The sequence below is a fragment of the Corvus kubaryi genome, unplaced genomic scaffold (assembly GCF_017639235.1).
Source record: "Corvus kubaryi isolate FWS band 111438036 unplaced genomic scaffold, C.kubaryi_AGA036_p1.0 split1-131, whole genome shotgun sequence".
NCBI lineage: Eukaryota > Metazoa > Chordata > Aves > Passeriformes > Corvidae > Corvus > Corvus kubaryi.
The window spans coordinates 29,292,693-29,307,805 of NW_024582073.1; the positions used below are offsets into that span (position 1 = coordinate 29,292,693).

A 15,113-nucleotide genomic window follows, 5' to 3' on the forward strand; every position below is an offset into this window, starting at 1 on the left:
GGAACTTGTCTCCAGAGCCACACGCCTGCTGCACACGCCCCTCCAGGGCACTTGTATTTCCTACACTCACTTTAACTGGGTACTTTCATGAGATCACATAGCTCGCCTAAATTCCCACTTCTCCTATGCAGAGCAGGGAATAAACCACAGCCAAATGTCTTAAATCAGTATAGATCCTCCAGCCTGGCACCCCAAAAGGGCTGGGACAAGCAGCTCAAGGAAACCATGAACTGCCCCTGCAAAAAATTCCATCAGGCTCAGGAGGAAGGCAGAGAAAGCCCCTCCCAGCAGGAGCAATTAAGGGGCTGGCTGATGACCCCTGCTTGGTTCCAGCTGTCCCTTACATATTTTTTATCGCCACGAGTGGCTGCAGACATTTTTACAGGCCATAAATGTGAAAGCCTTTTCTGTCTCCTAGCGATAAAGATATCCTGTGGTAATGATAAGCTAATTAGGTGTTGTGTAAAGAAGATTAACTTTTAATGTGCTGTTCTCTCGTGTCACTGGCTGCCCCTTTCTCTCCCCTTTAGAAAGGGTAGATTTACCAAATTAATCATTTCTAAAACACTGGTACCTTGTTATGGCCTTTATCTTACGGGGTTTATCTCAAAGCTAAGTGGCTCTCATCTTTGTATTCCCTTCTCATTTTGGAGTCTGCCCTCCCTTCGCTGGAGATTTTCCTATCATCTTCCAGACAGGATGATCACCGAGCCCTGCACGCAGTTTGGCAGCGTTCCATTTACATAAATAATGCTGCTCACTGCAGTATTTTCATTTACTCTTTCTAGCCCCAGTTGCTGTTAATCTTCCTCCACACACATCTCACCTGTCTTTTTCTCTGCCTGAAAAAATTCCCATTCTTTTTTAATCCAGCAGTATGAAAAATCGTTCAGATGAATTATATCCACATGCATTTGTCCAAGACATTGTCCACAGGTTGCTAAATCCTTCCCACAATGAGGTTTCTTTGAAATTCCTACTACTCCTCTCTAAAACTGAAATGATTTTGTGCCATCCCATCACTGACTCCAGTTCAGAGACACAGGACAGTGCCAAAAATCTTTTCAAATGAAAAAAATTCCCCTTTACTGCTCCCCACGCAATTTTTGGTAATTCTTTACAGGCTACAGTGACTTTTCTAATGATCCCAGACATATTTTTAAACAAAGTATGCAAGAGTAACCTGAATCTAATGAGTGTTCAGCCAAGAGCCAAATACTGAAGTTCGCTGTTAGATGAAAATCTGAAGGTTTTAGGCATGGCTACAGCCTGATGAAAGTACTCATGTTTTGTTCCATTTTATACAACCCGGTGAGAGATCACATTACCTGGAGGGCCACACAGTCTGCACTGACCCTTCTAAATGTACTTCATAAGCAATATTAAAAAAACGTGGGGAATAATTATAATTAACTTTGGCAAGCAAAAGAGTTAAAATAACCTTAACTGAAGTTTGTGCTGGTCTGAACCTCCCAGAAAAGATGTTCCTTTCCTTCTGATGCAAGAAAACTTACAATTCCTACAACACTGCACTGACTTTGGAACACTCCATGGTATTTATAACCAATAAAAAGTCACAGGGGTACAACATTTAGCTGGTTGTTGCTAAGATTTTGCCTTGTACTTTGTTTAGCAATTTGATCCCTCCACTACTCTTTTAATTAAGTAGCAACTTTCTCCAGCAAATTACTGGATCTCCCCAGAAATAGTTGCTGGAAGTGATTAAATGGATGACAAACATGGGAAGATCGTTCTTCCTCACCACAGAGAGTTAATCCCACATCAGGGGCAAATGGGGGGCAGTGAAGCAGATGACAGAAAACTTAGCGTTGATTTTTCTTTTGCAAAGGAATTAAAGACATCACTGTTTTTCAACCTTTATCCTGGAACGTTCTAACTGCCAAGGGGTCTCAGTGTTCCAGGCAAATCTACCACTTGACAAAGTAAGCTGGACACCAACCTCGTTGTATAAATCACTGAATTCTTCAACCACATCTTTCGGGATCCTCTGCCCGTTGTTGGTGAGGTGATAAGCCACCCCATTCTTGGAGTAAAGGCTGATGCGCCCAACGCTCCTCTCGCTGTCAGTGGTCTCCTCAAGCAAACCATTGTCTTCTGCTAGATGATAGACTGGGTTTCCATGTGAACCATGAATCCACGTAGCTCCCAGTTCAAAAGTGGCATGCCCTGCAGGAGAGGAAGCCAAGCAAACTGGTTATGGAAGCCTGTTCTCCTGACAGCTTCTCACGCTCAACCCTGGATAAAATGTGCAAAAGCAGAATTGCCCAAGGACAACACATGTTTGAACATCCCTTAAAGGAGTTTTCTGTGTTAGACACAATGCCAGCATTCTTCAGACTGGTCCTTTGGAATACAGGTTAGGATACTGCCAGAAGGATGGGCTGTTGCAATAAAGATCCATCACAGTGACACACCTCTGATACTTAAGGAGAAATTCAGCCCTTCTCAGTTCCCAGTTCTTACCAGGGTTGTTGCCAGCAGGGAGATATAAGAAATTTGGATAGCAACATTGGCCTGAATACTGAACCTGGTCCTGTGACTAAAAATGGTTGTTATTTACAAATACACCTCAGAGTAACTGCAATAAAACATGCACTTCCATTCCCCAGATGAGTAAAGAAGTTGTATATTATTTATGCCTTTGGAGATTTATATATCAGGTTCTTTTAAAAGACGCACTGTCAGGCTAAACATCAAAAGCATTTTGTTTTCATCACCTGTACTCTCTGCTTGAAAAACACAAAGAGTCTGGTTAGCCCCACTCTCCCCATCCCTTAAAACTATCGGGATTTGCACCAGGGCTTTGTTCCCCCCAAATCCAGCACTGCCAGACTGGGCTGAGAGCACAGAGAGATGCTCAGCAGCAGAAAGAAGGTGCTAAAAATAAGCTTGGGTCGTGTCTTCCCCCCACATTTTGACAGATTCTCAGAAGTCCCAAGCTGGTTTAAAGTCTGACAGAACTGGGCATCTCCCAGCATCCCCGCAGCGGTGTGGGAATGCCTGATTAAGCGGGATAGTTAACAGGATCCTGCCTGATGAAGAAAGGACAGTGCAGTTCCCAGCTATCGTTTACTGTTTAACATGTAAATGTATGCTCAGACAGAGAGGCACTGCAGCACTGAGCCGTGCTGCAGTCAGGTTTAAAGGGTGAAAGCTCCAAGGAATGCTGTTCCCCGGCTGAGCCCCTGCCTCTGAGGGAAGCTCCATGGATCTCATTTTCCAAGCAGCCCCTTTGTCAGTAAGAACCATGCTGACTGCCCTTCAAGACCTGCAATCCAGCACAAGGTTTCTACACCACAGCACCTGCTTCAGAGAGCAGCACCAACACACAAATGGGAATACTTCAGGTGCCACAGACTCCAACACATCCCCAGGGCACCCAGCCAGGTGGAAATGACCGAATGCTGGCAGCCAAAGCTGGAGAGCTCATCAATATTGCAGTGGCAGTCCCCTGGTTAATGCAATCCTCCTGCAACTCAGCCCACACCAAGCAGCAGCAGGAATGCTGCCTCCTGCTCTAGGTCACGAGCTTGCTCTCTGCTGCAAAACAATCCTGCTGGAGACACCTGCTCTTTGAAAGAAAACAATTTGCCAGCAGGTCCTGCTGCTGCCTTAGCGCTGGTAACGGTGATGATGTGTTCCAAGTTCTCCTGTCTTCCTGTTTAGCTGTGTGGAACATAATCAAATACCAACAAATTAAAAACTAATTCTTGCCCGTAATACTCATGCTCACTATCACCACTACCAAGCAGATAAGCCAGTTCTTACCAGGTGTAAGTTAAATGATTAATTATTTTAAATTGTAAAATTAAATACAATCCTTTTAAACAGAGACAGCCAATTTACTTTCAGGGCCTTAAAGGATTTTCAGTTCAATATTAATCTACTTGGAATCAATCATCCAATACAATTTAAAAAAAACAGAGAAACACACAGATTGTGTATCAAGTCTCCTGGATAGGGATGGCAACTTTCACATTTCCTTTTGCAGCCCTTCTTGGCCATTTCTTGGGTATCCTATTCTGAAATAGCTGCAGTGGATACAAATGTGGATACAAATGTCATGTGCAGGAAACACACAGTGTACAAACACACAAACCCTCTGCCTCACCTGTGCTAGAACCAAACCTCTGAATACCCAAATTACTCCCCTGGGCTGAGAAGCAACAGTCTGTGCACTTGAGGGAAAATGCTGTCCCCTACAAGACAGAGTGGCTCAGTGAGGGGGAAGGATTCAGATATAATCCTGAGCAGGTGCCACCAGAACACAGAATGGTTTGGGGGTTGGAAGCAACCTTAAAGACCATTTAGTCCCACTCCCTGCCATGGGCAGGGACACCTTCCACTAGCCCAGTGTGCTCCAAGCCCCATCCAACCTGGCCTTGGACACTTCCAGGGATCCAGGGGCAGCCACAGCTTCTCTGGGCAACCTGTGCCAGGGCCTCACCACCCTCACAGGGAAGAATTTCCTCCTAATTAGTAACTGCTGAAGATCTCAATCAGACCTTTAGTCAAGTGTGCAGACAGGGGAGAGGCCAGAGCCAGAACACAGACCCACCTTGGGAGAGAACTGCAGCCCACACCCACACAGGGCAACCTTGAGAGCTTGCAGAAGGTAAGAAAAAGCAGTTTGTAGTTTTAAAAAATTATTAAAATACTTAAAACTCTAGATGCCAGCCTCTGCTCTGCAAGTAACAGTTACAAAATCTACAAACTCAGAGACCTCCTCCAGACTGAAACACCTGCTCTCCTCTCCTGTTAATTAAGAGGTGTTAATGAGCAGGAGGTGGAACCCCAGCAAAGGCAAAGATGTGTGAAGGTGAGCAGAGATAAGAGAATCAGTCTCAACAGTAAAACACCAAAACTATTTCACAGGTGCACTGGCAGAATGATCTGTTGCTCCCTGAAGATTTCAGCTCTTTCACACTTCCCTCCTCTCACAGGCACGATCCAGGATATTTTTTAATACAGCGGATTGTGAGTAAAGGACACACTTCCCATCCTAACCTCTATGCCAAGTCCAGCAGAATGTAAAGTGCCCAACTCAAACCCCTGGAGACTGGAGTTTTCCGACTGCCTTTCCATTGGTTTCCCTTCTGCAAGTTCACAGGAGGCTGCTGTTTATTTACTGTGCTGAGTTCATCGAGTAGAACACAGTAAGTGATGTAAGCACCTAAGAAATAGAAAGAAAGCAGGGCAGCAAGAGGCCAAAGGTAACATCCAGAGTGGGATCAGAAACACAATCAGTTAATTGAAATCAGGAAAGCAATTCAGGAAAAGCATAGAGCTTTATGCCCCTGCAGAGAAGAGACAAGCAACGTCCTTCTGGATACCAGGGAAAGCTTGACTCCTGTGCTGTGAACAGCGATGTTTGTTCCAGGAGTTTTGCATGTAGAGATTTTAAAATTGACTGGGATTCAAATATCCAGAGTCTGCACCTTTATTACACCCAGAGAAAGGAAGCTGCAGAGGTAGGAAAGCTGCAAATCAGGATGAAGGGATACATTGAAGAGGTTTTCCCAGAAGCCTGATTCCCAGTGGGAGCGCCCTACACAGTAAATTAGTTCTAGGGAAATGAATGGGGCTGTTTGTGAAGCAGAACAGCTCGGGGTTTCCCCTTTCCAAGGGCTCTAAGACCTGAGAAACAGCCCTTCAACAGCCTGGAGATTTACTGGCTGCTCCTGGGAAAGAGTCAAGCTGGAAAACCCAGGTGGAAACTGTCTGTGTACAGTTACTCAATCACAGACCTGTTGCACACAGCCCTTCCTGTGCGAGCAAAAACAATCACCCAAATCTTTTATTTTGTGGCAGCGCAGGTTTGGAGCCGCCTTGGGTCGGAACCGAGGCACGAGACAGCACAGAAACACCCCCACCCCAAAAGGAGCCTAAGGATTTCTATATTTATACTCCTGACACTGCCACACCTCAAACAACTTTGCACGTGCACATATCCCCATTTCTGAGGCTAATTTGGCCTCACGGGCACACGAAGCCCAGCACCACCCCTCTGCAGGCGCCGCTCTCACCGAGTTGGACGCTCTGCACGCGGCCCCCGATGCGGTCGGTCGCCTCGAGGACAGTTACATCCGTGAATCCGCTTTCCAGGAGCGCCTTGGCTGCCGACAGGCCCGCGAGCCCAGCACCGATCACGACTATTCGAGGCTGTCGCTTTCTCCGTAGGCCACTACTAAGAGGATCATCCGTGCTGTCTGCAGATATTTCACAACTTTGCATGCCGTCCAAGCTCTCTTTCTAAGGAACCTGTGGGAGGAAGCAGACAGGTTTGTTCAGGGAGCTCAGGTGCAGCTTATCCTCTGCAGTTAAAAGGATGGAAAATGAAGAAGTCCAGCAGAAAAGAAAAACTTGGTGAATTAGACCCAGCCTTCAACATGGGATGCAAAGAAAGGATAACTGAGGTCAAGCTGGGATGCAAAACAACTTTTTAGCCTGGAGCACCAAGAACTCCAGAAATCTCCACCCTTTCATGCCATGTAGACTATTTCCAAACAAGCCAAAGGACTTTCAAACTCCCATCTTTTTATATAACCTCCAAAAGTGGTAGTTTTGTGGTGAAGACCTTTAAAAGAAAGAGAAGCACGTCCCCAGTGCTGACAAGCTCCACAACCCAGCAATGAAACTCCACTTTGCCACTGTGGCAACCACAAAGCCTAAATTTCAGATCCTCTAAGTAGGGGACGAGGTAAAGAGGATTTAGCTCAAAGCACAGAGATCAGATCTCAAACCGGCCATTACAGAAATGGGACAGGCAGCAAAATGTTTAAAGTGATGAAAGTCAACAAGGGCCAGTCCAAAATTTCACAAAATGCAGCCCCTGGAGCCAACACTGTCCTGCCACATCTGGGTCAGCCCCAGGCTTAGATGGAGAGGTTCAAACCCACAAATCCTGACTAGTCCAAATCTGCCCAAATCTCCACCTACCCAACATATTCAGCTGCTCCTCCAAGCAGGACCCTGTTTTCCTTTGCAAACTCCTAGAAGCCATCTTTTTACTGCTGTCTACCCTTAGTTCTCAGGTCTCATCACATCATTTTAGTAGGTGGGACTCAGTAGCCTGAGCCCATGGTTAAGGTTAAACCCTGATCAGGGATGACCACTGCAGGATGTAATTATTCACAAAAGCCAGCGTGTACCTCCCTGGTTCTGGGTGGTTCACACCTGCCCTCAAGAGCACAAAGAACAGGGTACAGAGATTCTTACCCCTCCAGACCTCAGCTGACATCAGTCCCAATTTCCAAAGGAAAAACACTCAGCCCAGGATTTATCAGCCCTGGAATCAGCTGGTGCCCAGTGATTTGGATAAAGCATGCACACAATTCCTAGCCTCCCCCTCCTCCCTCCCCAAACACAGAGATATCCAAGGAGCTAGTGTGCTGCCTCTACCTGTTGCCAAGCTGCTGGATATCCATTCTGAGTTCTTCCTCAATTCTCCCAACATTTGGCCACTGACAAAGATTCCTACTCCTCTCTTCCATCACCAGAAGGGTCTTAAAACACTGCTGGCCTACCGTAGTATATGATCACAGGAACTAATGAAACACAACGCAAACAGCAGTTTCACTTGGAGAGTCCCTTTTTCTCCAGGATTTTATAGAATTTATGTATGTTGACCAAGCAATATCCACTCTCTGTAAGGGAGCTGACATCAGACTGCAGTGATTTAGGCAGTGGTACGAAGAGGTGGTCCCACTGGAGCTCTGACAACTATTTTGAAAATGTTTAGTTTCAGCTGAAACAGCTTCAGCTCAATCCACCCTTCTGTGGACTCACCTGCAAGAGGGATTTGCACAGTGTGTGCCAACTCTGATTCTGCCACTGCAGCTTGTCCCAACCGGCCTCGCCTCAGCTCCAACTGCCGCTGCAGCAGCTCCCAACAGCCGCAGCCCAACAGATCACAGAATCCTGATGGATGCGACCTTCAAGCTCATCCCATTCCCACCCCCTGCCACGGGCAGGGACACCTTCCACTATCCCAGGTTACTCCAAGCCCCATTCAACCTGGCCTTGGACACTTGCAGGGATCCACGGGCAGCCACAGCTTCTCTGGGCACCCTGTGCCAGGGCCTCCCCACCCTCACAGGTAAGATTTTCATCCTAATGTCCAAACTAAAGCTCTCTTTAGTTTAAAACCATTCCCTCCTTCTCCTATCACTGTCTGCCTGTGTAAAAATCGCTCTCCCTCTTTTTGTAAGTCCCCTTTAGGCCCTGCAAGGGGCTCTGAGCTCTCCCCGGAGCCTTCCCTTCTCCAGGTGAACACCCCCAGCTCTCCCAGCCTGGCTCCAGAGCAGAGGGGCTCCAGCGCTTGGAGCAGTTCCGTGGCCTCCTCTGGACTGGTTCCAGCAGCTCCACGTCCTTCTGCTGTTGGGGGTCCCAGCACTGCAGGTGGGGTCTCACTAGGGCAGAACAGATGGGGAGAACTCCTTCCCACAGACACTCTACAACCCTCTCCCCTTCTCCAGGTAACACTTTGATTCATGTGTTTTCATTGCCACAGTAAAGGAACATCTTTTCTGCCATCTATATCCAGTAGAAATTGAAGGGGTTTAGCACAGTTCTTTAAACACAGCTTTCCTAATCCTGGCTTTGGCGAGCTCCTGTGAATTCTTCACATGAAAGCTCCAGGAAAATGTTTTCCCTCCTGTTTCAGCATTTTAATACTGGATTAGGTGACCTGTCTAGACAGATGAGAAAATAACAGGGTATTTTGTGTGTACAGAACCCTGATTTGGAAACTACCCTTAATTAGCCAACAACCTGTTGTTTCCTGCACGGAAAGGCAATTAAAATTTAGCAAAAGCTTGAGCTTTCCAACCAGGATCCACATTCCGCTGTGGAATAAACTGGTGATATAAATATAGGAAGCCCCCAATACACTTTATTTCATATCAATTATTCCCTCTGGTAGGCTCATGACTGAGACAAGGACATAAAACACAGCCTATTGCGTGCAGTGCTCTCCCTTCAGCACTTGCCAAGCCACCAGTCAGGGCTTGAGCCAATGGATATTACCAGGTCCTCTGACACAAAGATAGTTTGGCTTTTTACATCTTCTTGATTGCCAAAAAGGGTTATTTCTTTTTTATTTTGTTTTTTCTTTTCTCTTTTTATCACAGGGTGAGCAGTGTGTTGGCTGTTGCGCTGTCAACCTCTCTCAGACTGTATTTTTACTTTGTGTCCATCTAAGAGCAAGGGTAGCACAAAATCACAGCTCCACAAAGTAAAATTCCCCTGCTTTGTCTTGCTTACAGTGTCCCTGTGAGAGAGCCAACAGGCACTGGTTACCCACAACAAGAAAATATCCAAATAAACATCTTCCTTTTGTCTAAAATATACAGCTTTGATCCTCTTAGCTCTTGTGCATGTAAGTGTCTCACTCAGGGTATTTTAATCACTTCTGCTTCCAGACCTGCCCCCTCTTCTCAGTCTCTATCACCATTCTGCCCCTGACTCCTTAGGAGAAATTACCCTCCATTCATCCCCTCTCACTCCTGTTCACTTCCTTCATTCAAATAAAAAAAAAAAAAAAACCTTTAAAAAAATCCCTAAAACCAACCCCTCCCAAAAGAAAAAAAAAAATCCTGGGCATAACTGCTGTTTTCCAGCAGACAAATCTTTGCAAATATGTATCTTCTAAGATGGGCATCATTCTACCAACCCAGAATCACGGGTTTCCATTCCTGCCATTTGTACCCTCCAATCCCCTGAGCTCCCCATCCCTTCATCTCCACTGATCACAGCTATGAAAAGTTCAGTGGGGTGACAATTTCATGCTTTTTTTTTCCCCCTTATTTTGCCAGTAAAACCTTGCAGGTCACAAGGAAGAAGCCAGAGAATTAAGGCAGTTCACAACTGCCCTCCTTATTACAACAATACTCTCTGACCAGGAAATTCTTCTAGGACCCTTCAGAAAAAGGTCACTAAGGCTCCAACTACTTAAAAATAGAAAACCAAAATAAACAAAAGCATTTCTCAAGGAAATCTGCTATTCTTAGGTCACCCAACTACTCCTGTGGTAGTATTGTTGCAGCCCTGGTGACACAAAGACTTGGGCAAGGCGATGCTCTGAAAACAAGGCTTGTGCGCTTGAAGGCTTGGCTGAGGGTTGGTTGGGATTTGGGGGGTTGTTTGGGGTTTTCCACCAGGATTAGTTAATCTTTAAAACGTGACCTTCCTTCAGACTCTGTATCACACAGCAGGTTGTCATTTACCCATGAGCTGGGACTGCTGGCATTCCACAGACCAAATTCACGGTCACCCCGGTGGGACCCCATCTCAGCCCTGTCATTACTTTGGGTGTTCAGCTTGCATCTGCTGCCCACAGCCTTTCAGGGGATGGAGAGGAGGAGCAAGCCATCCTGCTGACCTCTGCCATTCCTGTCTCAGGATGGCCAAGCTGAAAGGGAGATTACGGACAGTTTAAAACAGTCATCTGACCTTTCTGAGTGCTCTTAAATTGTGTTGAATCGACAGCCTTCACATTAACAAGTGTAAGAGCCAGTCTGGAGGGTGAGAAATGCATCATCAACACAAACAAATTCCCTGCTGACTGCAAAGACCAGCAGAAAAATTTACAAGAATCGCTTTATTCCCTGTAGGTTTTTATTTGATGAGAATTAAGCATCATCCCTAATCAGAAACCTAAGCAACGATATTGCATGTGTTTGAAAGGAGCTCGGATAAAAGCAACAAGAGTCAGCTGAAAGACTAAATGGAAGCACGAGAAATAAACACACTACTATTTTCTCATTATTTTAAGTGCAGCTATTCAAAATACTATCAACACATGAAGGGGCACTGCACACGCCATGTGTTTATAATGCAGGTTTGTCATCACAGCCTGGAAGTGTTTACACAGAAAATTTGACACCAAATTAATTCAGTCTAAGCAGAGACAAAGTGAGACTGAGAAACCAAGAGCAGAAGCTAGAAAAAAAAATCACGACAAAAATAAAATATCTAATTTTAACAATGACACTAATCAGCTGTTGAAATACTTTTCTCTAAAGACAGAGAGGATTGGTTGAAGCTTTCAACTCAGGATCCAATCTGTAATAAACATTTGCACTCCAGTCCCACCACAAGACCGGGCTGTGGTGCTGGGAACTATCCTGCCCATTCAATGGAGATGGCCAGGTTTGAATTGCAAAACAAAATTTTGTGGCCTTTGCACCTCAGGAATCTACCATGATGAAAACAGTAAAAAAAATATATATATTATTAATAATACCAGCAAACCTTTTGATCCAGAGTTTGAAGAGCCTTTTTCAATAGATGTAATAACCTCCATTATTTCATCAGCTGCACAAGGAAAAGTGCTTATCTGAAAGCACTGGTAGCTGAGCCCAAATGCAAAAGCTCCACAACAGAAGCAGAAAGGTGACTTATTCAGCAGATGTAAAGACACTTCAGTTCTTAGGCCATTAACTCATTACACAGCCCAGCACTACTTGTACTGAGCAAGTGCATCACTGTAGTGAGTAACCCTCACCTAAGTAACTGCAATAATAAAATTTTCAATCATCATCTCTAATGTACCTTTTTCCCTAAGCTGAAGGAGAAGTGCTTGGAAGGATTATTCTGGTTGGAGCAATTTTATCTCCTTTAACACCTTTCCAGGTTTCAGACTCAGGCTGTTCCCTGAGCACAGGTCAGGACAGATCGTACCTCTGAGCAGATACAGAACTGAAGTGGAAGGGATTTCTGGGCTGGCTCCAGCATTGCCTGTCAGTGCCTCCCAACGCTGGGAGCTGTGGTTCTCCACAGCTCCTGGCACAACAAACAAGCATTTTGTAACTTCTCCCTCCTTCCCCCTTTCATCAGTCTTCTCAGACACAAGCACATTAGTCCTCACTGCCTGTTATTCCAAGATGCTCTTTCCAAGCTCTCCATGCTGCAAACATGTCAAACTGGAAGATGTGTCTCTTTTTCCCTTCTCCCTCCTTTTTAACCCAGCAGGCTGCACGCCAAATTCCCAACCCTTTTCCAAATCACCATTTACACCCTCTCAAGAGAAGGCAGGAGTGTTATTAATTGATCCCAAGTCCTCCACGTCAGTCAGACGCAGGGGTGACACCAGCCTGCTGCTCCAAACTGCCTTTGTACAGGCGTTGTGCAAACACCAATCTGGGCCAGCTGCGGCTGCGGCTCCACGGGAGCTTTATTGCACTGGAAGCAAACACACCTCGTTTACTCAGCTACCTGCTGAGCTGCAGGAGCAGGGTGATGGTCCACAGCCTTCTCTGTGCATGCCAGAGCCCCTCCCAAGCTCATAAACCTGTGTCACTGACAGTACAGCACCACTGGGATCAAGGTTAGCTCGTGTTAACACCTGCACACGCTGGCAGCTCACCTCCAGCTGCTGGGCTGAAACCCTGCAGAGTGGCACTTCCTTGTCAGCCTCGTGCTCAGGCTTTATCCATGCCAGGATTTTAGTCTGAACAGGTTTGCCAAGTGGATGCAGCAGTTGGAACAAGACACTCGGCCCCAGCCCAGTTCTGCTCCCCTCTTTTGCAGGCAGCTGCCAGGCATGGGCAGAGGAGACCTGTTCTGACAGCTCACAGCAACTGAAGTGTGGGTCAGAAAGGCTCTACTCCAAGTAGGACCATCACCAGCATGGTCTCCTTGAACAATGTTTTCCAATACTTGAAACAAAGGAGACAGATGTAAAATCTCTGCTTTTCCTACCAGTGAGACTTCATCCCCCCATCACCGCTTCCTGCCTGACCAGAGTGAGGAGCCTTGCAGGTGCTGCAGGGGGATAGGTGAGCCTGAGTGAGCAATCCTGCCCAGTCTCAAGCAGGTTTTGAGTGGAACACCTCCATCATCACTGCAGCACCCTCTCTACTGCATCCCACACCATTTATCCTGCGTGCCTCAGCTCTTCCCACCAGCCCTGGTGATGGAGAGATGACCACGCTCATTTTTCTCACCGTGGTGGTACAAGGAGCCCAGACTCACAAAAACAAGCCAGCACTCCTGTGCCAACAAGCAACTCATGTCCTGCCTTGTATTTCCACAGGCAGAACGTGAACTGAAGTAGTTTGATTTTCAGAGAGCTGCTGGAATTTATAGGGGTGGCTGTGAGAGAAAAACGAGTTTGAACTGAAGAGAAATGCTACCATCCACTACAATTTATCCCTGTAAAAACCCAAGCCATCAAGTGTGGCTCGAGGCACTGAAAATGCTGATCTTACATCAGCATCTTCCAGCTCCATTTACAAATTACTGACCCACCCCAGTGACTGACACACAGGGAGTGCAGGCTGGATCAGAGATCAAGGAAGGAAAGGCATTAATGACACACCACGTGTGCTCCTGGACAGCAGCGTGCCAAAACGCTTCCCTTTTCCCACACCAAACCTGCAGCCTCACTCCCAAAACCTCCTCAGCATCGGTTTTTTTGAAGGCAAAAGGGACTTTCAGGCTGGCTCTGTGCTCTTCTTCCTCTGGACACATCCCAAAAGAGACAGGGAAACACAGCACTAACCTTTGCCTGTCCAAACTCAGGTCTTCTCTACTCTGAGAAGCTGACCTTACCAAGCCTTAATTTAATTTACTCCCTCACTTCCAGGAATATCCCCTCCCCTCATCTCAGGAGAGACAGAGAAGGGGCCATACTAAATTGTCTCCTCCTCCCAAGCTGGGAAGAAGCTGTGCTTCTTCAGTACAGATGAAACAAATAATGAACTCTGTAAACTACTCCAAAAGTTAGGAAAGAGAAGAAGCCCAAAGCTGGTGGGTATTAAAGCTGAGGCCATCTGTGTTATGCAGAACACAGGCTCTCACCACATCACCCCTCTGTGGCCCTACACTGCTGGCCATAAAAAAGGAAGCAGAAATATTTGAGTTCTTCAACAACAACAAAAAAAATTGTTCTGAGAAACAGTATTTTTTTTCAAGTATGATCCAAGACAGCCATCCCCTTTGCCTCTTTCCACAACACTATCACCCAGGAAAAAGGCAGGGGGGAGACACAGAATAAACCACAGTACTCAGAGAACCACTTAGGCTGGAAAAGACCCTTAACCAAGACATTTGACATTTTATAATTACAATCTGAATCAGCAAAGATGGTGGAACAAGTTCCAGGATAAGATTTCCAGCTACTTTGGAGGCACCAGGCACCTGCTTTGCCACTTGATTTTCCAGCAACACACTGAGTGGTCCTCAGAAACACTCACCCCAATAAATCCCCTCCACCCTCCAAAATCACCAACTGGGAGAATCTCTGCATTTTTGGAGGGTTGAAGGAGATGAAAACAAAACAGAACAAAAAAAAAAAAGGGTCACTGGATGGTGCTTTTTATCAGGAAACCACTGCACATTTTTTACCACTGTGATCCAACTTGTTTTAATGCCTGCAAATATCCCTTGAGTCAAATGAACTTGTTCAAAGCTGATTCACACCAAGGCTACTTTTTAAATTGGGTAGTTGTTGACAAGTAGAATATATTTAACAAGCCCCAAGCGTCTTGGCATGCAGTATAAAGACTTCCTATTATAAGCTGGGTTTTTTTTTTTTTAAAGGGAACATATGGGCAGAGCAGGTTGTCTGCCACGGGGCATTTCCATACAGTGCTTGGCACTGACAGAACTGCACAGATATCCAAAAAAATAAACCAAGGAACGTCACGCCAAGAACACAGGGGATGAATCACACCATTTAAAACTCGCTGATAAAATGCACCATTATGTGTTTTTCAAATCCTCCTCAGCTGAGGGAAAAGAAAAGAAAATAATTATGTTCCTCTGGCTGAAGGGTACCGTGAGAACGTGGCAGGCTCTGCTAGCTCCGAGGGACTGGGATGGGAGCTGCTACCAGGAACACACCTCGCAGAGTGGAGCAGCATCTTGATTTACAGTGTGGGGATAAAATAAAGGACTAGAGGATTCTCTCCACCATCACGAACTCCCACTGGAGACAGTCATCATCCCCAAGTGATCCCCAGAGAAATGGGCTGAGAATGTAGCCTGGGCTACGGAGCTTCTCTTGTCCCCCCATCCAGCAAGATCAGAGCTGTAACATGTGGTTCATGTGCCAGAGGCCACAGTATTACACAGCTAAAAGGAGTTCC

The 15,113-nt window shown here is 46.1% G+C and overlaps 1 protein-coding gene across 1 annotated transcript in view; it reads right to left on the minus strand.

Annotated features, from left to right (window-relative positions):
• Positions 1-15,113, minus strand: part of SMOX (spermine oxidase) — a 49,770-nt gene that overhangs the window by 17,784 nt on the left and 16,873 nt on the right. Inside the window, exons 2-3 of the mRNA XM_042053169.1 lie at positions 6,048-6,282; positions 1,961-2,187 (exon numbers count right to left, since the gene is read on the minus strand). Coding sequence (XP_041909103.1) covers positions 1,961-2,187; positions 6,048-6,255 — 435 coding nt within the window. The 5' untranslated portion in view covers positions 6,256-6,282. The remainder of the gene's footprint in view (positions 1-1,960; positions 2,188-6,047; positions 6,283-15,113) is intronic.